General features: G+C 40.3%; 1 protein-coding gene across 1 annotated transcript; it reads left to right on the forward strand.

Annotated features, from left to right (window-relative positions):
- Positions 1–2363: 2363 nt before the first annotated feature.
- FDX1 (ferredoxin 1) lies at positions 2364–24116 on the forward strand. The gene is made up of 4 exons (XM_060770984.2): positions 2364–2579; positions 16407–16531; positions 18922–19051; positions 20953–24116. Exons 1-4 carry the CDS (start codon positions 2461–2463, stop codon positions 21065–21067), a joined length of 489 nt encoding a protein of 162 aa, XP_060626967.2. The 5' UTR covers positions 2364–2460; the 3' UTR covers positions 21068–24116.
- The last annotated feature ends 574 nt before the right edge of the window (positions 24117–24690 follow it).

Here is a 24690-nt window from a genome sequence, read left to right on the forward strand (position 1 = left end):
CACCTGAATGGAAATCATCTATTGGACAGATGGCAAGCTATTTAACCTTAGCAGACTGAAAGCCAAAACCAAGGTTACAACAACATATATTATAGAACTCCAGTATGCTGATGACGTCATCTGTGCGCATTCAGGAGAAGATCTACAAGCCACTCTAAACACCTTCGCAGAAGCATACGAGCAGCTCAGCTTGTCATTAAACATCGAGAAAACCAAAGTGCTTTTCCAGCAGTCACCAGCCAATCCCTCTCCAGTGCCAGAAATACACCTTAATGGTGCAACATTAGAAAATGTTGACCATTTCTGCTACCTTGGCAGCCACCTCTCCACAAAAGTCAACATTGACACTGAAATTCAACACCACCTGAGCTCTGTGAGTGCAGCATTTTTCCAAATGAAGTAGAGAGTGTTTGAGGACCGGGACATCCGTAGGGATACCAAGGTGCTTGTTTATAAAGCTATTGTCCTCCCAACCCTGCTATATGCTTGTGAAACGTGGACAGTCTACAGACATCAAATGCAACTCCTGGAACGATTCCATCAGCACTGCCTCCGGAAAATCCTGCAAATCTCTTGGGAAGACAAGCGGACAAATGTCAGCATGCTGGAAGAAGCAAAGACCACCAGCATTGAAGCGATGGTCCTCCGCCATCAATTCTGCTGGACCAGCCACGTTGTCCGGTTGCCCAACCACCGTCTCCCAAAGCAGTTGCTCTACTCCGAACTCAAGAATGGAAAATGAAATGTTGGTGGACAGGGAAAGAGATTTAACGATGGGTTCTAAGCCAGCGTCAAAAACTCTGGCATAGACACTGAGACCTGGGATGCCCTGGCCCTTGAGCGCTCCACTTGGAGGTCAGCTATGACCAGCAGTGCTGTAGAATTTGAAGAGGCACAAATGGAGGGCGAAAGAGAGAAACGTGCCAAGAGGAAGGCGCGTCAAGCCAACCCCGAGCGGGACTGCCTTCCACCTGGAAACTGATGCCCTCACTGTGGGAGGTCAAGAATAGGGCTTCACAGTCACCTACGGACGCACCGCCAGGATACTACACTTGGAGAACCATCATCCTCGGACTACGAGGGATCGCCTAAGTAAGTAAGTAAGTAAGTAACATCCCCTTTTGGTAATGTGTGGGTTGTGCAAAATCTGCAATCGTGGCAAATCAAGAGAAGCCGACCAAGGGCAAGATGGATGGCTGGCATCCTTGAAGTGACTGGCTTGACTCTGAAGGAGCTGGGGGAGGTGACGGCCGACAGGGAGCTCTGGGCTGGTCCATGAGGTCAGGAAGAGTCGGAAAAGACTGAACGAATGAACAACAACAAACAAGAGAAGCCAAGGAAGGCACTCTTTGTGAGGGTTGAGCATATATTTATTTGTCGTGTCAGAACAACCAGTCAATTTATATTACATTTCTAACAGAACAAAGCAAACAAACAAATTACAAAATTTGTGAGTATGGTATTCGATTAAATGTCCTTTGACCACTATCTGGCCACTTGGAGTGACTCTGGTGTTGCTACAAGAAGGTCCTCCATTGTGCATGTAGCAGGGCTCAGGTTGCATTGCAGCAGGTGGTCTGTAGTTTGCTCTTCTCCTCACTCGCATGTCGAGGATTCCACTTTGTAGCCCCATTTCTGAAGGTTGTCTCTGCATCTCGTGGTGCCAGAGCGCAGTCTGTTCAGCGCCTTCCAAGTCGCCCAGTCCTCTGTGTGCCCAGGGGGGAGTCTCTCATTTGGTATCAGCCATTGGTTGAGGTTCTGGGTTTGAGCCTGCCACTTTTGGACTCTCGCTTGCTGAGGTGTTCCAGCAAGTGTCTCTGTAGATCTTAGAAAACTATTTCTAGATTTAAGTTGTTGACGTGCTGGCTGATACCCAAACAGGGGATGAGCTGGAAATGTCACTGCCTTGGTCCTTTCACTATTGGCTGCAACTTCCCGGCGGATGTCAGGTGGTGCAATACCGGCTAAACAGTGTAATTTCTCCAGTGGTGTGGGGCGCAGACATCCCGTGATAATGCAGTATGTCTCATTAAGAGCCACATCCACTGTTTTAGTGTGGTGAGATGTGTTCCACACTGGGCATGCCTACTCATCATACTCAGGGTTGAGCAGGCCTGGGCCAACTTGGGCCCTCCAGGCGTGTTGGACTACAAGTCCCACAATTCCTAACAGCCTCAGGCCCTTTCCTTTTCCCCCTCAGCAAGCAGATGAGGGGGCAAAGGAAGGGGCCTGAGGCTGTTAGGAATGGTGGAAGTTGTAGTCCAACACGCCTGGAGGGCCCAAGTTGTTCTGGGCTGGAGGCCACCCCAGCGTTCGTTGCGCAATTTGCGTGGCCTTACGGAGCCTGCGTGCCTGCTTCCAAGCGGAAGAGGAATTCCGTGGGCGGCGCCAAGGCTGAAGAGAAGAGCCTTTGGACTCACTCGGAGAAGGGGAGCCGCGGCCTACTCTCTGCCCTCCGACATGGCACCCTCCGGCCTTCTCCGCGTTGCGGCCTCCTCCTGCCGACGGATCCTCCTCGCAGCGCCAGGCGGGACGGGAAGAGGGCCCCGGCGGCTCCTCCACGCCTCGCCGCGGCCCAGGTAAAATTGGAGAGAGAGAGAGAGAGAGATCAGGCATGGGCAAACTTGGGCCCTCCCTCCGGTAGGCTGTTAGGAATTGTGGGAGTTGAAGTCCAAAACACCTGGAGGGAGGGCCCAAGTTTGCCCATGCCTGCTATATGGCCTCAGGGCAGTAATTCCCACTACCTTCCTTCACTCCCTGTCCTACTTCTCAGGATTGTTGTGAAGCTGGAGTGAGCACAATCCATAAGGCTGGTATAGACTGTGAATCCTAGTATATAGTGGGGGGAGCTAATTTCATATTAGGATTCATAGCATTATAGAACAAGTTGAATAATATCCCTCATCCACATATATATATATATATATATATATATATATATACCCTCTATACCCCGCATACAACTCCTCTGCTGCACCAGCTCCACTGGCTGCCGATCTACCAGGCTCAATTCAAAGTGCTGGCGTTGGCCTTTAAAGCCCTAAACGGTTCTGGCCCAATTTACCTATCCGAACGTATCTCGGCCTATCAGCCCACCAGGACCCTAAGATCTTCTGGGGGGGGCCTGCTCTCTATCCCACCTGCTTCACAGGTGCGGCTGGCGGGGACGAGAGACAGGGCCTTTTCTGTGGTGGCCCCGCGGCTATGGAACGCCCTCCCCATGGAGGTAAGATCAGCCCCCTCATTGATGGTATTCCGGAAAAGACTAAAAACCTGGATGTCCGAGCAGGCGTTCGGTTAACTCAGTGCAATAAGTGTAATGATTGAAGGACTGGCAATTTGGACGACGAAACTGGATCGCGATTTTAGTCAAGAGATGAATTGGATTGTTTATTGATATATGTATTGTGGATTGTGTTTTTATGTTTTTAAACTGTATACTGTTGTTTGTTATAAGTTGTTGTAAACCGCGTTGAGTCGCCGGCTAGGCTGAGAAACGGCGGTATACAAGTATAGCAAATAAATAAATAAATATTCTGCTTTGGTTAGGCCACACCTGGAATATTGTGTCCAATTCTGGGCACCACAATTCAAGAGAGATATTGACAAGCTGGAATGTGTCCAGAGGAGGGCGACTAAAATGATCAAGGGTCTGGAGAACAAGCCTTATGAGGAGCGCCTTAAGGAGCTGGGCATGTTTAGCCTGAAGAAGAGAAGACTGAGAGGAGATATGATAGCCATGTATAAATATGTGAGAGGAAGCCACAGGGAGGAGGGAGCAAGCTTGTTTTCTGCTTCCTTGCATACTAGGACGCGGAACAATGGCTTCAAACTACAAGAAAGGAGATTCCATCTGAACATGAGGAAGAACTTCCTGACTGTGAGAGCTGTTCAGCAGTGGAACTCTCTGCCCCGGACTGTGGTGGAGGCTCCTTCTTTGGAAGCTTTTAAACAGAGGCTGGATGGCCATCTGTCAAGGGTGATTTGAATGCAATATTCCTGCTTCTTGGCAGGGGGTTGGACTGGATGGCCCATGAGGTCTCTTCCAACTCTTTGATTCTATGATTATATATATATATATATACAGTGTCAGGAGTAACTTGAGAAACTGCAAGTCACTTCTGGTGTGAGAGAATTAACCATCTGCAAGGATGTTGCACAGAGGACACCCGGATGTTTTTGATGTTTTGCCATCCTTGTGGGAGGCTTCTCTTATGTCCCCCCATGGGGAGCAGGAGCTGATAGAGGGAGCTCATCCACACCCTCCCAGATTCAAACCTGCAACCTGTCGGTCATCAGTCCATCCAGCACAAGGGTTTAACCTACTGCGCCACCGGGGCTTCTAGCCAGAAATATGAAATGCTCTAAAACAGGCATGGGCAAACTTTGGCCCTCCAGATGTTTTGGACTTTAACTCCCTCAATAGGCTGTTAGGAATTGTAGGGGTTGAAGTCCAAAACACCTGGAGGGCCGAAGTCTGTCCATGCCTGATCTAGATACTATGAAATGTATGGAGGCACAACATATCTCATTAAAACCTTTTGAGAGAGACATAGTTTTAAAACAGAATATTCAGGAATGTCCTGATTTACTGCCATGCTTCTGCATTCCTTTGTTGGGAATTGTGGGAGTTAAGGTCCAAAACACCCAGAGAGCTGAAGTTTGCCTGTGCCTGTTCTAAAATCATTCATATGATTGGATGAGATAATGACACTTGAGCTTTCTGATAATATAATGTACACAAACTTGGTTTGATTCATAACATTATTAAACCATTGCGTATGAAGCCATCATCATGCTTTTTTGAGGCGTATCTATATGAAACATAAATGAATGTTGTGTTTAGACTTGGTCCCATCACTACGTATATGTAGATATTCCAACATCCAGAAAAATACAAAATCTGAACGACTTATGAGCCAAGCATTTTGGATAAGGAATAATCAACTTGAACAGAGGTATAAGTTTTAATGTCATCTGTATGCAGATGTTGTCCATCTCTATCACTCCTTTCCACCTGCTGCTAAGGAGGCTGTTCAGGTCCTGAACTGGTACTTGGCAGTTGTGATGGTCTGGATGAGGGCGTACAAATTGAAACCAAACAAGGCAGAGGTACTCCTGGGAAGTCGTAAGGCCAAACAGGGTATAGTGTTACAGCCTGTGTTGGATTGGGTTTCACTCCCCCTGAAGATGCAGATTCACAGCTTGGGAGTCCTCCTGGATTCATAGCTGAGTCTGGAACCCCAGGTTTTGGCGGTGGCCAGGGGCACTTTCACACAATTAAAACTTGTGTGCCAATTGCACCCGTACCTTGGGAAGTCAGACTTGGCCACAGTAGTCCACGCTCTTGTTACATCTCAAATAGACTACTGCAATGCGCTCTACATGGGGTTGCCTTTGAAAACTGTTCAGAAGCTTCAAGTAATCCAATGGGCAGCAGCCAGGTTTCTAACTGGAGTGGGGTACAGGGAGCACACCACTCCTCTTCTGCGTCTGCTGCACTGGCTGCCAGTCTGCTACTGAGCACAATTCAAAGTGCTGGCTTTAGCCTATAAAGCCCTAAACGGTTCTGGCCCAGCTTACCTGTCAGAACGTATGAACCATCTTCTATGAACCATCTCTGGGGGGTTAAGATCAGGAAGGCCCTACACTCAATCCCACCCCCTTCGCAAGCGTGGTTGGCAGGGACGAGAGACAGGGCCTTCTCGGTGGTGGCCCCTCAGCTTTGGAACTTGCTCAGTGAAATTAGATCAGCCCCTTCCCTCCTGACCTTCAGGAAGAAAGTTAAGTCCTGGTTGTGGGATCAAGCGTTTGTACAGTAATTCCTAGTGCACAATTGAAGTTTCAGTTCAATAGTGAACAATACAAATAATAATTGGAATGACTCCTGGCACATGTTTTTGGATTGCGTGATTTTAAATAATTGTTTAATTGGTATGTTTTAAACTTTGTGATTTTAAATTATATGTTGCTTTATTTTTATGTATTCAAGACATCGAATTTTTTATAAGCAGCCCTGAATCCCCTTCAGGGTGGGAAGGGCGAGATATAAATAAGGTAAATAAATAAACAATCCCCCCTTACTTTCTTGGCATATAGTAGACTACTCTATCCACTGGTAGGGAGGATAAGCTCCCTTCCATCTCAAGACTTGACATCCTCTACTTAGCTGTTGGAAAATTTTGAGACAAAGCACAAAGATAATAACCCTGTCCCAAAACGGACTTCTATACATGTATGTGACAGTTATGTTTAAGTAAGGGACTAACAGGACACCATATGTAAATATATTATGGAATCATTGAGTTAGAAGGGGTCCCATGGATTCAGCATCTCCAACTATAGTATTCTAAGCAGGTAACTGTCCGGCCTCTTTTCAAAGGCTTTGAGAGAAGGAGACTCAACAACCCCTCTAGACAATTGCTTCCATTGTCATATTGTTCTCACTGTCAATAAGTTCCCTCTAATGTTCAATTGAAATCTATTGTCTTGTGAGTTAAAATGAGGTAGCAGAGGGCAAACTTGCATCACCCTCCTTGTGACACTCTTTGAGGTGCAGAATTTAAACAGTGCAATCATATCGCCTCTAGACTTTCTCTTCATCTGCTTGTTCTCCGTATCTCTTATCATACTCATTGTTGTTCTCTGAACTCATGCTGACTTGTCCTTTTTAAAATTCGGCACCCAGAACTGAATGTACTACACCAAAGGAGATCTGAGCATCACAGAATATAGTGGGAGGATTACTTTATTGACTTGGAAATTATGTTTCTATTAATTCAGGCTAAGCATTTGCCTTCTTTGCCATAGCATCACACTGTTGACTCATGTTCAACTTATGATCCACAATAATTCCTAGATACTTTTCACACAGCACTCATTGATCCAAGTATCCATCATCTTACACTTGTGCATTTGGATTTTCTGGCATAAATGTCAAATTTTTACATTTGTATTTCATTTTATTACAGTAGAATCTCGCTTATCCAATATAAACAGGCTGACAGAACATTGGATAAGCAAAAATGTTGGATAATTAGGAGGGATTAAGGAAAAGCCTATTAAACATCAAATTACATTATAATTTTACAGATTAAGCACCAAAGCATCATGTTTTACAACAAGTTGGCTAAAAAAGCAGTTCAATACAAGATAACGTTATATAATAATTACTGTATTTAACACCAAATCATCGTAATGTATTGAAACAGATGTGGATCTGGGTGGGAGGTCGACTGCATTGGATAATACAGAATGTTGGATAAGCGAAACTATTGTATTTTAAATCTAGTTTCTAGTTTATCGAGGTTCCTTTAAATTCTGTTCCTATTGCCTTTCAAAGTGCAGTTTTGTTTATTGCAGTTGTGTACTTTCAAAATGTTTCAGACTTATGGTAACCCTTTCACAGGGTTTTCTTGGTACGTTTAGTTATCTATTTATTTACCGCAAATATTTGAGTATAAGCCGAACAAATGTAAGCCAAGGCACCTAATTTTACCAAATATTGGGAAAATGTAATAATAATAATAATAATAATAGAGTAAAATAATGTTAATGTAATAATAATAGAGAATAATAATAAATGTAATGAAATAATAATAATAATAATAATAATAATAATAACAACAACAACAGTAAAATAATAAAAAAATTGACTCTAGTATGAGCTGAGGGGGGCTTTTTCAGCCTAAAAAAGGGCTGAAAACTCTGCTTATACTCTAGTATATACGGTACTTCATTTATACCCTGCCTTTTTCACCCTGTAGAGGACTCATGGCAGCTTACAAACTGGCAAAAATTCAATGCTGTATATAGACATAACAATAAAAATGTACCCCATTAGACTATAAAACAATTAAAACACATGTGCAAATAAAATGCATAGAACAATAAAACAGATTTAAAAGGTTTTGTTCAGAGAGGTTCCTAGGATCACTTAGTACAACACTCAAAATCATTAAACTCTGCTGGTCCCCTTAGTTTTGAATCATTCACAGATTGGAAAAGGGTGTATAACTTCTGGATCTTTGGATATTGTTGAACTTAAACCTCTTTCCTTCCCAGACAACAGAACAATTGTAAATGATGGCAATCCAGCTATATGCATCACAACTGATTGCCCATTGTGGTTGGTTCTCTTTGTCATTCCTTCTGGTTGTAATTGTAAACCAAGCATAGCATTGTATTTTGTACTTAGAATTATGACACTGGAGGTGAGGGTTCAAATAACCGCTATGGAATTGCACTGGGTGATCTTGGGCAAGTCACACTCCCTTGGCCTCAGAGGACAGTTAGGGGGAGAACCCTTTCAGAACAAATCTTGCCAAAGAATCCTGTGATTAGTTTGCCGTAGCGTTGCCATAAGTCAGATATGACTTGAAGGCACACAGCAACTACAATGGTTGTTATAACACATTCCTGGAATATTGTGATGATGTGGAAAACAAAGATAATGTTCCAATTCTGTAGAACGTTTTCAGAGAGGCAACATGATGTGGTGATTTGAACATTAGACTGAGACTCTAGGGTCCAGGCTTTGAATCCCTGCTTGGCCCAGAAACCCCAAGTAATCTTGGGCAAATCACATTCTCTTAACCTCTGAGGAAGTCCAGTACAACTTCCATCTGAACAAATCTTGCCAAAAACTGCATAAGTCAGCAACAACTTGAAGACACAAAACAGTGACTTTTAATCAGGCTAGCTGCTACAGAAAGAAAGACCATAAGGTAGGTATGGAACCAGGAAACATGAAAAGTGGGTAAAAGTTGTGACTAAAAATATGTAGTGTAGAACTTGTCTCATAATTTAGATTTAAGAGTGAATTAACTGGGAATTATTGGAGGTATCAAAATATGCCTAGCAGTACATTTTGGGACAGAAGCAATATCTGATATCTATCTATCTATCTTTATTTATTTATTTATTTGCCATATTTATATCCCACGCTTCTCACCCTGAAGGGGACTCAGTGTGGCGCACATAAAGGCACAGTTCGATGCCATACAACAAATATCCAGCAAATAAAATATATACATTAAAACAACTGCTAAAAACATTTTAACATTAAAATTATTAGTGTCATTTTTTTTGGTATAAGTGCTGGCAACTGCTCAGGTCCCTGTAATGTCCACAAGTCTGCACCTGTTGCAAATTATGTGGAAAACAACGAGTTACAAAATAAACCTGTTGCATCAGTTGATTTAATAAGGATAGTTAAAACTTTTTATGAGTAATCAGACAAATAATTTTATGCAATCCAGGCTGCTTCGATACAGTCATTTAATCTGAATCAGGATGTGAATTAAAAAGATCTTATTCACTCTAAAATGCCTACACAGGCACCCCACAAACTAGTTCCAAGCCGCCATAGAGTCCACAATAAATCCAAACCCAGGATTATATTGTCGAAGGCTTTCATGGCTGGAATCACTGGGTTGTTGTAGGTTTTTCAGGCTATATGGTCTGAGGCCTCACAACCTCTGAGGATGCCTGCCATAGATGTAGGCGAAACATCAGGAGAGAATGCTTCTAGAACATGGCCATATAGCCCGAAAAACCTACAACAACCCAGGATTATCTTTTTCCCTATCTCTTCCAGTGAGAGACACTTGTAAAAAAGACAAGTTCTCAGTTCTTTATTGAAAGCTGAGCAAGGCAAGAGATGACAATCAAGTGTTCTCATGAGAGCGCTGTGGGAAGGTGTTTGTTTACCTTAATTCTGAGTTATGTATTTGGTTTCAGTCTCTGACTGCTGCAGCGTTAGCCCTCTTTACATAAGCGCTCTGCGTGTGTCTTTCAGATTCCTGCTGTGCATTGTTTAAAACTTCATCAGATTTTATGGTTTGATCCGATGAGTTTAACATGCTATTTATTTCTGGAAGCATGTTGGAGTTTGCGTTGGGAGTGGGAGTATATGTTTTTTATACAGCTTGACCTTGAGCTCGCTTAAAGTTGGATTTTAGTATCTGTGTAGAACAGCATTTCTCAACCTGGGGGTCAGGACCCTTGGGGGAGTCGCGAGGGAGTGTCAGAGGGGTCACCAAATGCCATCAGAAAACAGTATTTTCTGTTGGGCATTGGGGTTCTGTGTGGGAAGTTTGGCCCAATTCTATCCTTGGTGGGGTTCAGGATGCTCTTTGGTTGTAGGTGAACTATAAATCCCAGCGGCTACAACTCCCAAATGCCAATGTCTATTTCCCCCAAACTCCACCAGTGTTCACATTTGGGCATGTTGAGTATTCGTGCCAACTTTGGTCCAGATCCATCATTGTTTGAGTCCACAGTGCTCTCTGAATGTGGGTGAACTACAACTCCCAAAACTCAAGATCAGTGCCCAGCAAACCCTTCCAGAATTTTCTGTTGGTTATGGGAGTTCTGTGTGCCAAGTTCGATTCAATTCCATCGTTGGCGGAGTTCAGAATGCTCTTTGATTGTAGGTGAACTATAAATCCCAGCAACTACAACTCACACAGGACAAAATCAATCTCCACCAACCCCACCAGTATTCAAATGTGGGTGTATCAAGTATTTGTGGTAAATTTGGTCCAGTGAATGGAAATGCATCCTACATATGAGATATTTACATGACAATTCATAACAGTAGCAAAATGACAGTGATGAAGGAGCAACGAAAATGATGTTATGGTTGGGGGTCACCACAACACGAGGAACTGTATGAAGGGGTTGCGGCATTCGGAAGGTTGAGAAACACTGGTGTAGAAGGTTCCCCAGTTCGGTATTTTCAGGAATTTAATTGACTGCTATCAAAGAATTGCATTTTTGTATGTCAACATTTTGTGTGTACTAAACTATACAATATTTCGGAATATGCAATCAAAGCATGTAAATTCATGTATGCAAATGTAAGTTCAGTGCCCATGATTTTTGTGTTTCCAGGAAGCATGGGTAAATTAAATAAAGTCTGTATTTTACAGGTTTTTTTTTAAAGCAGAACAGGGTACTGAGATGTTTGTCAAAATCTCTTTACAATTAAGTTATCTTAAGGAGCATACTATAGATTCATTTCAAAGTGAGTTAGCCATCAACAAGTATTTCTCTACTTCAGGCTAGTAAGGTATCATCACTTGTTTGGACTATGTGGTTTCCATTGTCTCTGGCTAGCTAGAGGCACGAAAAGCTGCAGAATTCTTCAGTCCCTTTAATGCTTTTGGAAGAGGAATATAGAAAGAAAATTTGCTACTATGAAGAAAGAACCTTTTGACATAGCTACTTCCTTAAGCCCTTTTCTGCTTTACCCTTTTACTGTCTATATTTGCATTCTCGTGTGATAGCTGTGGTAAAACGTTGGATGAAGTGCAAGTATAGCTTACTTTTATTGGCCTGTGTCTCAGATGGGAGTTTTTGAACTTTACCTCCCATTACACTCAGCTAGTATTGCCCTGCACATTTGCTTTTGAATTATAGAAGGAATGGGATGCGAGTAGAATAACTTTACTGGATTACACCAAAAGTGTATCTAATGAAGAACCATCCTAATTGTGTCCAGTTGGATAGCTCTGAGTATTGTGCCAAACAGGCAATAGTTCCTTGCCTGTATTGAGATCTAAGGTTGATTGGCATCTTGTCACTATATTAGGAAAATTCCATGTATAACTAGTAGCTATTGATATTTATCCATCATTAGCTTGTTTAGCTGTCCTTTAAGAGTATCACCATATTGTGGAATGGCAGGGGTTTGGATTGAATCTCCTTGTGGTCTCTTCCAACTCTTATAATTCTAAGATAATTGTTTGTTCCCGAAATGAAGTTATTGGTATTTTATCTTCCTTTGATTCTCTGAAAATGAAGCTCATTGAACTCCCTTTCATGCATTCTGAAATTGCAGGAGAAGAAAGGCTCTGCATAATGTACAACTACCATAATGTTCCATCTCTCTGAGGTCACTTTCTTCAAAATTCACAAGCTCGAACAATGTATCCTTAAGGGCTAGTGCTCCAGTTCTCGTGAAGTAGTATATGAGTTAAGGCCCTCTTGTGGCACAGTGGATTAAATCACAGAGCTGCTAAACTTGCTAACCAAAAGGTTGGCAGTTTGAATCTAGTGAGCGGGGTGAGCTCCTGCTGTTAGCCCCAGCCTCTGCCAACCTAGCAGTTTGAAAACATTCAAATGTGAGTTTATCAGTAGGTACCGCATATGTGGGAAGGTAATGGCGCTCCATGCAATCATGCTGGCCACATGATCTTGGAGGTGTTTATGGAGAACGCCGGCTCTTCGGCTTAGAAATGGAGATGAGCAGCCCACCCCCCCACCCCCAGAGTTCGAATTGACTAGAATTAATGTCAGGGGAAACCTTTACCTGTGGCTCTTCTAAGGTGGCCCTATTGTAGGATTTTATTGGCAGAATATGTTTAGAGGAGGTTTGCCTTTGCAATAATTTCTGAGGCTGAAAAGATGCAACTTGCCCAGGGTTATCCAATTTCCATGGCTGAGTGGGATTTGAATCCTTGTCTCACAGTATCCTAACCCAGTACTCAAAACCACTACACCACAGTGGTTTTCATTGGATCTGATTGTTATTTTTGTGTCATCAATCTGTTCTTTCTCCCGGTTTTCTAGGTGGTCAGATGTATCCCGGGTTTTAGAAACTCGTGATTTTCATTATCAAGCAGAATGTTAGATTTGTTTTCCCTGGAAGATCTTGCCTACTCTCCTGTTTTCCTTGTCTTTCCTTTTTCTTTGAATTTCTATAGTTTGTAGCCCTTAGTTTTGCAAAAGAGCAGTTTGCCACACACACTCAACGAAGGGGGCATGAATAAAAGCATGCTATATTGTTAAATATGCTGCTAGAATATCAGTGTTGTGTATTCTTGTTTCAACGAGCATACCAATTATGTAGCAGCATGATCTATGCCATGTGTTTATTGTTAGCATGTTAATCACAACCATCCAGTGCCCACATTATTTTTATAGATAGCGGAGAGAGCACCCCATGGTTACCTTGGCATCTGATTGCAGTTAATTATAAGTTATAGACAAGTGCCCTTCGTTTATGTTGCCTGTAGTCAAGTGGAATGTTGCTTGTTAATTGTATGTTCATTTATACCCCATTTTTCATCTCAATCCAGATACAAAAGCAGAATGATGGTGATGATAGCTTCTTACATAAGACAGTGTCTGTAGAGCCGTTGTTCACTGTACTTTGGAACCTGTTTTTTGCCCACTGTATTCTCATTCACTGTATCTCCACATTTGTGGATTTGATTATTCATGGATTTGATTAAAATGTTCTCTCTAGGAATCTCTAGGTTCTCCAGTGTGACTCTACAGTAAACTTCCTCTAGTCATGCTGGAGATCCTAAAGATTTCTAGAGAAAACACCTCTCTAAGAATCTCTAGATCCTCCTAATCAATTCTGTGGCCAACAGCCAATGAATGTTAACCATACAGTCATGCTGGAGGACTAAGAGATACTTACAGAGATGTTCCCTCAGGTTAAAAAAATAGCAATTTCTTTCTAGTTTTTCACTTTTATGATCTTGCCATGCGCTATAACCCCAGTGAATGTAGAGGGCTGATGTATGGTATTCCTTTCTTTGAGTTTCTATATGCTCTGCACCATTCGGTGTTAGACTTGCCTATAAATCCATCATAATACTTATGGTACTATTAATACTCTTCTTTAAAACTTTCTTTAGCCTAAATAGAGAGATTTTATAATCTGCCGTGTCCTATGGATAGACATAAACACCTCAGAAGTCAATATTTTCGAATCCTGACTGCCTTCTATGCATATGGCCTCTCATTAAGTTTCAGGTGACAAGGCCTTTTGATGGTTCCCAATGGCAGTCTGCTTGTTCTCCAGACTGTTGTTTAGGTATACATTGAAAATGCTTTCTCTGTATGAAAGCTTTTGGGGATAAATTGCTTCATTTATTTAGATGATCTTTATGTTTTCTTTTGTTTATTATATTTGTGATTGTATAATCATGATTTTAATCATGTTTGTGTGTTGTAGCATATGTATCTTACGCAAATTGTCAGCTGCTCTGGGCTCTTCATCACAAAGAGAATGAGGTATAAATAAATAAGGAGATCCTTAGAAGGTGTACAGATATGACAGTTTTGTATATTTCAATGCATTTGTTTAACGCTAGAAATACAGAAGGCTAATAATCACATTAATATAGATTTGATTGAATTTTGCAGATAAGCAAGGTCAGTCTTTCATTGCTGATTATGTCTCAAGCATGCATCCTTGTCCTGGAGAATAGCTGGCGGCTGTCCTCTCAGGAGGACAGAAAAGGCTGAGGCGATATTTGAGAAGAATTGAATGTGGCATCATAATAAATCATGCCACACTCTGTTGCTAAAATGTCTTATAGTAGAGAAAATCATGCTTAATTGAACACCACATTTCTCCTTGAGAACAGTCTGGAATAATATTTAGGTGAAAAGTCAGACCAGAGATTTTAATCAAAATTGTAAATCTGAAAGAGGCCAGCCTCCTGAACTCTTAATAGCAGAATTATCTTTATTATTGTATTCAAGAAGTATTCAGCATTGATGTCGATCTGTTCTTTGTTTCTTAGTCTGCCTGCACAATTAACAGCATCCCACTGGGCTGTGTTTGCTGCATTTTTAGAATGCCACTAAGGAATTGTCCCGATAAACAGTTCATAAAATATATATTTAAAACTCCTTATATCTAGGATAGAGTAGGGACATCACACTGGCAACAAAGATCTGCATAGTTAAAGCAATGGTATTCCCCATAGTAACCTATGGATACGACCATAAGGAAGGCTGAGCAAAGGAAGAAAGATGCTTTTGAACTCTGGTGCTGGAGGAAAATTCGGAGAGTGCCTTGGACCATCGCAAGAAGATCCAAACAGTCCATACTCCAGGAAATAAAGCTTAACTACTTACTGGAGGGAATAATATTAGAGGCAAAGATGAAATTCTTTGGTCACATAATGAGAAGATAGGAAAGTTTGGAGAAGATAACGATGCTGGGGAATATGGAAGGAAAAAAGAGGGGCCGACCAAGGGCAAAATGGATGGTGGTATCCTTGAAGTGACTGGCTTGACCTTGAAGGAGCTGAGGGTGGCGACTGGTCCATAAGGTTTTGAAGAGTCAAGCGACTGGACAAAATAACAGTAACAACATATCTAGGATGATGTCTTGCCAGAGAGAAGAATTTCTCTCCTAATCTTCTCTGACATGCTTTCCATGATCAAGGAGTTTGTTTAGGTCTTTCTTCTGTACTCTGCATATATTCGAGTACAACTCTGTCATTGTATTTGATCATTCTAGCGGCAGAAAATTATTCAGGCATTTAACTTTTCCCATCTGTATGCTGATCTGGTACATCTTTGTCAAGGCTGGGAAGAGCTGATGAGCACTGGAGTTCGACATCATTTTGAAGGTCATAGATTCTCCTGCCCTATATTTTAAAAACGTGGAATTGGACAGGCCTCATGCGGAGTCCAAGCCCTTCTGAATGCAGGATCTCCAGCTAGAGTTTTCATAGAAGCTTTTTTTTAAGGACGTCCAGAGGAATAAACCCCACCACCTATGACTTCTCTTGCTGAACTACTCTTACAGTGGAGGACTTCCTTCTAATTAATATTCAGTTGAAATCTAGCCTCATGTAACTTACAACCATAAATCCAGATACAACCTTCTGGACCAAGAAAGAGACTGACAGCTTCCACTTTGTATCAGCTTTTGCGTTTTTTAAAGAGTACAGTCATATCACCTCAGTATTCTTTATACCCAGCTGAATATTCCCAGTTTCTTCAACCTTTCCTCTTACATTTTGCTCTCTGTATCCAGTACCTTATTTGTTGTCATGTTCTGAGCCCACTCCAACTTAGATATCCTTTGGTACATATACTTCTCATTTAGGTTTTCCAGATTTGTTGATGTCTCCTTTTTGGCAATGCTATTTTGTCAAAGTAGGATTGATACTAACATGATGAGTTTTATACATGTGTATTTCACCCTCCTTTGTTCTTGTTTCCACCTGCGTTGTACTTTTTAGAGTATATTATTGATGATGATAATCTTACCACCATGGGGAGGGACTGGGATGGATTTTGTTCTTCCTATGGTGCTTATAAAATCTTATATTCTATATAATAATAATAATAATTCATCATTACTGTTGAAGCCACATTCATGTTGTGAACTGTGCCACATAATTCTGACACCAGTGCACAGATAAACAGATTTCCAAAATATTCAATTAATATTCCAAAATTAATACCATTGCTTTGGCTATGCGGATCTTCGTTGCCAGTGTGATAGCATTACTTATAAATATTCAAAGGTTGTGTTAAAGTTTCCTTAATCTCTAGAAAGTCATACAGTCATTTTGATCCTTACACATTCTCTTGAGATTCAGCCTGCAATAAAAACATTTTTTTTTGTTTTTCTTTCACAGCTCAGAAGATAAAGTTACAGTGCACTTTGTAAATCGTGATGGTGACAAGCTAACAGCCCAGGGGAAGGTTGGAGACTCACTTCTAGATGTTGTGGTTGACAACAATCTCGACATAGATGGTTTTGGTAAGTAAATAATAATAATCATCATCATCATCATCTTTATTTATACCCTGCCACAATCTCCCCCAAGGGGGACTCAGGGCAGCTTACATGAGGCCAAGCCCGAACAGCAAATTACAATACAGTAAAATACAATAAAATTAAAACCGAAACGCAAGCAACAACACAGTAAAATACAAAAACCTGATGAATACAATAAGCAGTGAACACAAAACATAAGGATGCGATGAACAATCATAATAACAGTGAGCGGGCCGCTTGTAGAATAAAATGATTAAAAACTCAGGGTGAGATAAAAGGAGCAGATTATTTGCAAGGGAGAGCTCATAGGGAAACGGGGTACTGAACAGGCCTTTGTACAAGGGGGAGGTGTACTCCAAGGACAAAAGCGTTGAGGGGCGTAATAGCATAAGGTTGTATGTCTACTCTCCAAAAGCGCAACAGCAGAGCCAGGTCTTGAGATTCTTTTTAAAGCTTTCTAAGGTAGGGGCTTTCCTAGTCTCTCCGGGCAACGAGTTCCAGAGTCGGGGGGCCACAGAGGAGAAGGCTCTCTCCCTTGTACCCACAAGATGAGCCTGTGAAACTGGCAGGGGTGAAAGGAGGGCCTCCCTCAAAGATCGAAGAGCTTTGGCTGGTTCATGGAAAGAGATACGGTCACGAAGGTAGGCAGGTCCCAAACCATTTAGGGCTTTATAGGTGAGAACCTGTACCTTGAATTGGGGCTGGTAAATGAACGGCAGCCAGTGAAGCTCCTTAAACAGGGGGGTTGACCGCACCCTGTAAGACGCCCCAGTTATTAATCTGGCTGCCAAGCATTGGATGAGTTGCAATTTCCAGGCCGTCTTCAAGGGTAGTCCCACGTAGAGTGCATTGCAGTAGTCCAATCTAGAGGTAACTAAGGCATGGACCACCATGGTCAGATTAGACTAAAACTAGAATGTATGATTTCATAAGCCAGTGGATTTCTTTTTTAAACTTCTGAATACAGTAGCGTCTCGCTTATCCAACATAAACAGGCTAGCAGAACAGTTGGATAAGTGAAAATGTTGGGTAATAAGGAGGGATTAAGGAAAAGCCTATTAAACATCAAATTACGTTATGATTTTACAAATTAAGCACCAAAACATCATGTTTTATAACAAATCGTCAGAAAAAGCAGTTCGATACACAGTAATGTTATGTAGTAATTACTGTATTTACGAATTTAGCACCAAAACAAACAAGGATTTTGTCTTTCTCCCGCCCTGAACATTATTTCGGGCGGGAGGCAGATTGTGTTGGATAATACAGAATGTTGGATGAGCGAAGGATGGATAAGAGAGACTCTACTGTATATGAGTCAATCTTTTGGGAAGGGGTGTCCCCCCAATAGTTTGTTGCCCCTTTTGGGTTCCACCAATTTGAATGAGGGTGTTGCACATAAACTTTTCATCCGCGAGTTATAAAGCAGAGCTTATTTTTAGGACTATAACTCAGAATCCCCAGTCCATATCTGTGTTGCCTGGGGAGTTCTGCTGCAAAGCTAGGGCACTAAAAGCAGATCAGAATTGGATGATTTAATGCATTGTGCATCAGACTTGGTTTTGATATGGCATTGATATCCACAAGAAAATTCTAGTTTTGCTTCCAGATTTTTTTTTTCTTTCCATTCGCTTAATTCTGTGGGTTGTGATGGTTCTGCATATACAAAAATGTGTAATATTGTGGAGTGCACACTTGTAGATAAAAGACTTGTAAAAGCAGTGTATTCAGTTCAAACATTTCCTGTTCTTATCATGTCTTTGTTCTTTGAAAGCTGGCTGAGCCCTATAACAAAGTTATTGTCAGTCATTTTTGTTAACTTGCCCACAAAAGAAGCTCTTGATCCATTGGCCTTTGTCTTTTTTTGTTTTGTCACTAGAGGGCATTGCAGGGCCAGATTACTTGCTGCTCTCCAAAGATTTAAACATGGTTGCTTGTTTGATGCCCTCCTATTTTCCTTCAATATAGCTTTCTTTAAGTGTAATAGTTGCTCTGTTGACTTCGTAAGAGAATTTCACATGTACACTTCTTTATATTTAATTATTCTGGCATTAGCTATGTTGCTCATGCTTACCAGAGGCATAGCTGCATCTTTTTATAAATTATCCTAGTCAGTCATCATCAATCCTTATTACGATTCATGTTTCCTGCCATATTTTTAAGTACAAGAAGCAGAAATGCTGTTGTGTCCCTCCCATCAATGGACTAATTTCTGTTATAAATCTCAAGAACACCTTAAATTTTCGTAAACATTCCGTCAGTAGTGAATTAAATGTATATCCAATCTTAAACAATCGAGAGTACAGGAAAATGTTCCAGTTTAGATTTTTCATAATGTATGTCTAATTATTTCTTTTAAAAAAATAAATTAGGTGCATGTGAGGGAACACTTGCCTGTTCCACTTGTCATTTGATCTTTGAAGACCAAATATATGAAAAACTGGATGCCATCACTGATGAGGAACTGGATATGCTGGACCTTGCCTATGGGTTGACTGACAGGTGAGATGGAACCAGCTTCTTACTCTTAAGAGAGGAAATCTTTCTTAAAAATATTTTTTATTTATTTTTGAAAGAAAAGAAAGAGGGGATCTTGGGGTGTGGATTTTGATTTTGAGGGAAAGGGGGTGGAAAGTTGGGAAGAAATACTATCTAGGGAGGGGGAAAATAAAAGGGGGAGCCCTATTGCTGAAGGAGAAAAAAATAGAGGTAAAAAAAATAGGAAGCTGGGACGGGAAGACAAAAACAAAACAAAAAAAATGGAAGGGGGAAAAAAGAAAAGGGAGGAGGGAAATCATGAAGAAGTAAAGAAAAAGAAAAGAAGAAAAAATATTTAAAAATTAAAAGTTCTTGATTGTTGACTTCCGAATTTTTTCCTGTCAAGGTTATTGAACTCTTAATTATTAATTTTAGTTGTTCTCTCCGATATCTGGTATTTACGTGTTATCCTTTTACGTTCAAAAAATTATTTAGTAAAGTGCAGTCCGTGGAGCATTTGGGTTTGCCTTGATGTGTTTTCAAAAAATAAGTTAATTTGTCCATATTCATTATGTCCAATATCTTTAATTTCCACTTTAAGAGAGGAAATTTTGATTGTGCCAAGCTACCTTCTGTCTGTGTCTCTCACATTTACACACATAAAATAAATATATGACTAAAGCTTACCAGCCTTTCAGATTTGTTCTAAGAATTATAAGAAGGAATGGTGAATGCCTCCTTGACCCAAGGCATTATGCCAATTAATTTCAAGGAGGAAGTAGTAAGACCTCCATTAAAGAAACCGACACTGGATCCCACTCAATGGAACAACTATCAGCCAGTATTAAATCTCCCCTTCCCTGGGCAAGGTTCTAGAGAAGGTGGTGGCCTCACACTACAAAGTTTCTTGGATGAAACCAATTATCTGGATCCATTTCAATCTGATTTCACGCCTGGCTATGGGACAGAAATGACATTGGTTCCCCTGGTGGATGATCTACAACAATGATTCTCAACCTATGGGTCCCCAGATGTTTTGACCTTCAACTCCCAGAAATCCTAACAGCTGGTAAACTGACTGGGATTGCCAGGAGTTGTAGGCCTAAACACCTGGGGACCCACAGGTTGAGAACCACTGATCTATGAAGACAGCTAGGTAGGGGAAGTATGTCCCTACTAGTTCTCCTGGACTTCTCAGCAGTGTTCGATACCATTGACCATGGCATCCTTCTGGGCTGCCTCACTGGATTGGGAGGCACTGTTATACTGGAATTCTACCTCAGCCCTGTTGGTTGCAGTAAACTACAGCAGGTTTTAATGCATTTTTAATTAAGTTTGTATTATGTGGTTAAATGTGTGTAATGTGACAACAACCCAGTGACATATCATGTTTATTTTAGTTCTTATGTTTTGATTACTTTATGGTTATTATAAGTTTATATTGATGCCGTTTTATTTATTGCTTTGATTTGATTGGTTGTTTGTCTTTTTTTACTGTGGCATTGAATGTTTGCCACTTTTGTTGGAAGCCTCCCTGAATCCCCTTGGGGAGATAGGGCAGGTTACAAAAACTTTTCAATTATTATTATTATTTGATACACAACAAGATTAGTACACAGCAAACAAGATCACTATATTTGATCGCATTATTATTATTATTATTATTATTATTATTATTAAGCACGTGGGAGCAGTCTAAAGCTAAGTGTTGATGACTGTGTAGTTGGCTTTCTTGAACATGGAATTACATCTTTCCAGTGTCAATCTTTGCCTGAAATATTTAATTGGCTTTATCTTCTTCCTGCTGTACACAAACAGAAATCACTGTAACTTCTTTGTTCTTACAAGATGTGCAAAAACATCAATTTAAAATCAAAATGTTCTCTTTCTCCCTTTCTCTCTCTGCTTACCTTGATTCCCTGCAGATCTCGATTGGGTTGTCAAATCTGCTTGAAGAAATATATGAACCAAATGACAGTCCGAGTGCCTGAAGCTGTTGCTGATGCCCGACAATCTCTAGATATGAGCAAGAACCCTTAAAATAAAGCTTTGGCGAGTGTTCTGTGATATTAAAAGTATTTTTATAACTTATTTCTAAATGTTTAATTATATAAAGAAATCTAAATATGCATTTATAATTATCATTATTAGTTTATCAGGATCTCATCTGTCAAAATCAACCGTATGTTTTGATTCTAAGATTGAGAATCCTTAGAAAGGACCTGTAAAATGATAGACATGCAGTGCAATACAAGCCTTTTTTCTCTTAAAGAAATACCTTTATTTGAATTTAATAACAAATATTTTCTATCTGCTGAAGTAGTGAGTTTTATAATAATAGTTTGGAAATTCCCAGGCATTAGGGATTTTATTTTAGTTCACTGGATGCAAGGTGAAAGTAGAAGTCTTTTTCAAATACAGTTTTATTTCCCAAAACACTTAAAGAATGTGCTACTAGGAAGCAAATTTCTTCTCAGATGCTACACAGCTGTTGTGTGGAATATTAGTTGTATTACATGCAATATCTGTTCATCTCATAAGATTTGAGGGTCAGAAGTCAATTCTGTATTGATATAGTAAAACTTCATTATGCAGTTACTGTTTTGAGAAAGTAGTTTTGCTTCAGCTTTTATTGTTCCTGCAAAGAGGTATATAATATAAAGTCAAGTCAAGTCAACTTTGTGTTGTTGAAGGCTTTTATGGCCAGAATCACTGGGTTGTTGTGAGTTTTCCAGGCTGTATGGCCATTCTCTCCTAACTTTTGCCTACATCTATGGCAGGCCTCACAACCTCTGCCATAGATGTGGGTGAAATGTCAGGAGAGAATGCTTCTGGCACATGACTATACAGCCCAGAAAGCTCACAGCAACCAAGTCAACTTTATTTATATCATCTCCTCGTGGTGACTGGGGGCGGCTTACAACATAAATGGCATCTATTCGATGCCATACAATACACAGTGAAAATTCAAACACATAATAAATTAAGTGCAGATAATTAAAATGACAATGTATCTTAACATGGAAACCAATCAATAAATCACACATGACAACAGCGATTAAAAGGGGATTAAAAATGCAGTAGGTAGATTAAAACCATAATTGTCATTAAGGTCCTGTCCATAGGATAATATGAAGCCTTTTGCTTTTCCAAAGTTTCCACAGAGGTTTTTTGGGTGAATGGGTGACATCAACTAATGGGAAGTGCATTGAAAAAGTTTTAATGTCAGGGTTTTCCTGACATGACCTCCAAAGTCATGTTGCTGGTATGTCAGCGTGGAGCGCTGTTACTTTCCTGCCGGAGCAGTACCTATTGATATACTCACATTTGCATGTTTTCAAACTGCTAGGTTGGCAGATGCTATGGATAACAGCGGGAGCTCAACCCGCTCTCTGGATTTGAACCTGTGACCATTCGGTAAGCAAGTTCAGCAGCTCAGTGGTTTAACCCACTGCACCATTGGGGGCTCCATTTAACTGCCTATTTGCATCAAATCCTTCTAAGGTTCACTGGATTTCAGTATGCATAGCTCTATCCGGTGACCTAGCCAAAACATCATTTTTAAAAAAATGCTTCATATTTCAAGCTGTCACCAGTAACACTAGAAAGTTAGAGTCAGGAAGCTGTATATATAGATATTTGCATCTCTAAAATTTCATTATATGCAACAATTGCCTTATTTCCAAAATGTCAATGAGGGGAAAGTATGTCTGGGGCTTGTATTGGATCTTATATTTAGTAGCTGTCATCCAGTAAATAGGAGATTGTAAGATGGATTTAGGATCTCATAACAGCTGGGAATTTATGTTTTATAGTTGTAAGTGACCAAATGCGAACCCCTTCCAACCCTGTCAGCACCAAAATGCAAAGATTTATGGGGAGCTGTGTCCTTTCTGTATGTCCCAATCAGTGTTTTCGGGCACTGCCAAGTTGAAAATATTGGGTTTTTGGGGAGAGGGGCATTGCCAGATGTGATCCTGATGAGACAGCTTTTGCCATCATGATGATACAGGATCTTGGGCTGTGTCTGGCATTTGATACAGCATCCCTTCAGTCAGCAGATTAAAGCTGGCAGCAATACAGTTTAGCCAACAAAAGCACAAAAAGTAAAGGTCTTCACTCAGCAGAAATAACAAAATAGCCATCACCTAAACCTCTCTTGGGAGAAAACCCATAGATGAAGGACACCTGCTGAGCAAGCCTGCTTCCCATTTACCTCGTTTTAATAGCAAGGTCAGCCAGAGGAAGGCCTTGGATGAGTATTGCAAGCCTACAAGCTGAAACGTTACCTTTGGGAACTGCGATCCATACCATGGAGGAAGCAATTATTCTCACATGGGTTTAGGGCTTTTTGGTGTCTGATTCATAATGCTACAGTATGTAGGATTTTGGGACTTTCGACCTGGGTAGGATATTAACTTGGGTTATGTATAATATTATAGGAAAGAAGTAGGTAATTCCAAATATTTGTTGGAAGTTAAATAGGAATTAGAAAATAACATAACCTAAGGGATAGTGATAAAAATGTAAAATGTTTACTTTGTCTTCCTCCATTGCCCATGAGGACTAATCCGTCCCATAACTTATCTTGCTTTGCCTCTTCTACACTTGGGAGACATCTTATCTTGTGCATTAATGGCTCAGAACAAATAATGCTGCTTAAAACACTTTGGTCTTAGTGAAAAAGACATGTTTGGTTTTTCTTACACCAACCAAAACAATTTGCACAGAAAATTGAATCACTCTATGTCTATGGTGTTTCATAACACAAAACCTCTGAATAATTTTGTCAGAATTACAGACAGATGCATTTGCAAAATGTCAAACACATATAGCTTGAGTTTTCTGGTCATTTTGTGGTGGTACATCAATACAGAATTCACCTGTGCTTCCTTTGAAATGTAAATGTTCCTTTAACATTGGTACAAGGATTCATTTTAATACAGCCAGGCAGGAAAATGTCAGAATTTATTTCCAGCCTAGTAATTGTCATATAAATGTTGTTGCTTAAATTGCTCAAACTTCAGAGATGTATGTATTTCTCAATTGTTTTTTAAAAAATCTGGAAATAAATCATTTTTCTATTTTTTCCTAAGTTTTTTCTTTGCGATCAGGCAGCATCTTCTATTTTTTTGACATTGAGTGTAAATCACCTCACATACTGTGCTGGGAGAAACATGAGATACACATTAAATTACTAAATGTACTCGACTATAAGCTGAATTTTTCAGCCCTTTTTAGGCTGAAAAAGCCCCCCTCAGCTTACACTTGAATCAGAATTATTTATTATTTTACTCTGTTATTGTGGTTGTTGTTATTACTACTATTCTTAAATTTATTATTTTTCTTTATTTTTATTACATTTATTATTTTCTCTATTACATTTATTTTTCTCTATTATTATTATTATTACATTACATTTATTATTTTACTCTATTGCTATTGTCATTATTACAGGTTGCTGTGGTAAAATTAGGTTCCTCGGCTTATATTTGGGTCGGCTTATACTTGAGTATATACAGTAAATAAATAAATACTGTAAACTGTGTCTTTTAGTATTGAATACTGTCTCCAGGAAAATGAGAAAAGAAACCAGACCTAGATCCTTAATCCTCATGGTAATGTATTTACCTTGATAGCCTGATACAGTCTTTTTAATGTTG

The sequence above is a fragment of the Anolis sagrei genome, chromosome 3 (genome assembly GCF_037176765.1).
Source record: "Anolis sagrei isolate rAnoSag1 chromosome 3, rAnoSag1.mat, whole genome shotgun sequence".
Lineage (NCBI taxonomy): Eukaryota > Metazoa > Chordata > Lepidosauria > Squamata > Dactyloidae > Anolis > Anolis sagrei.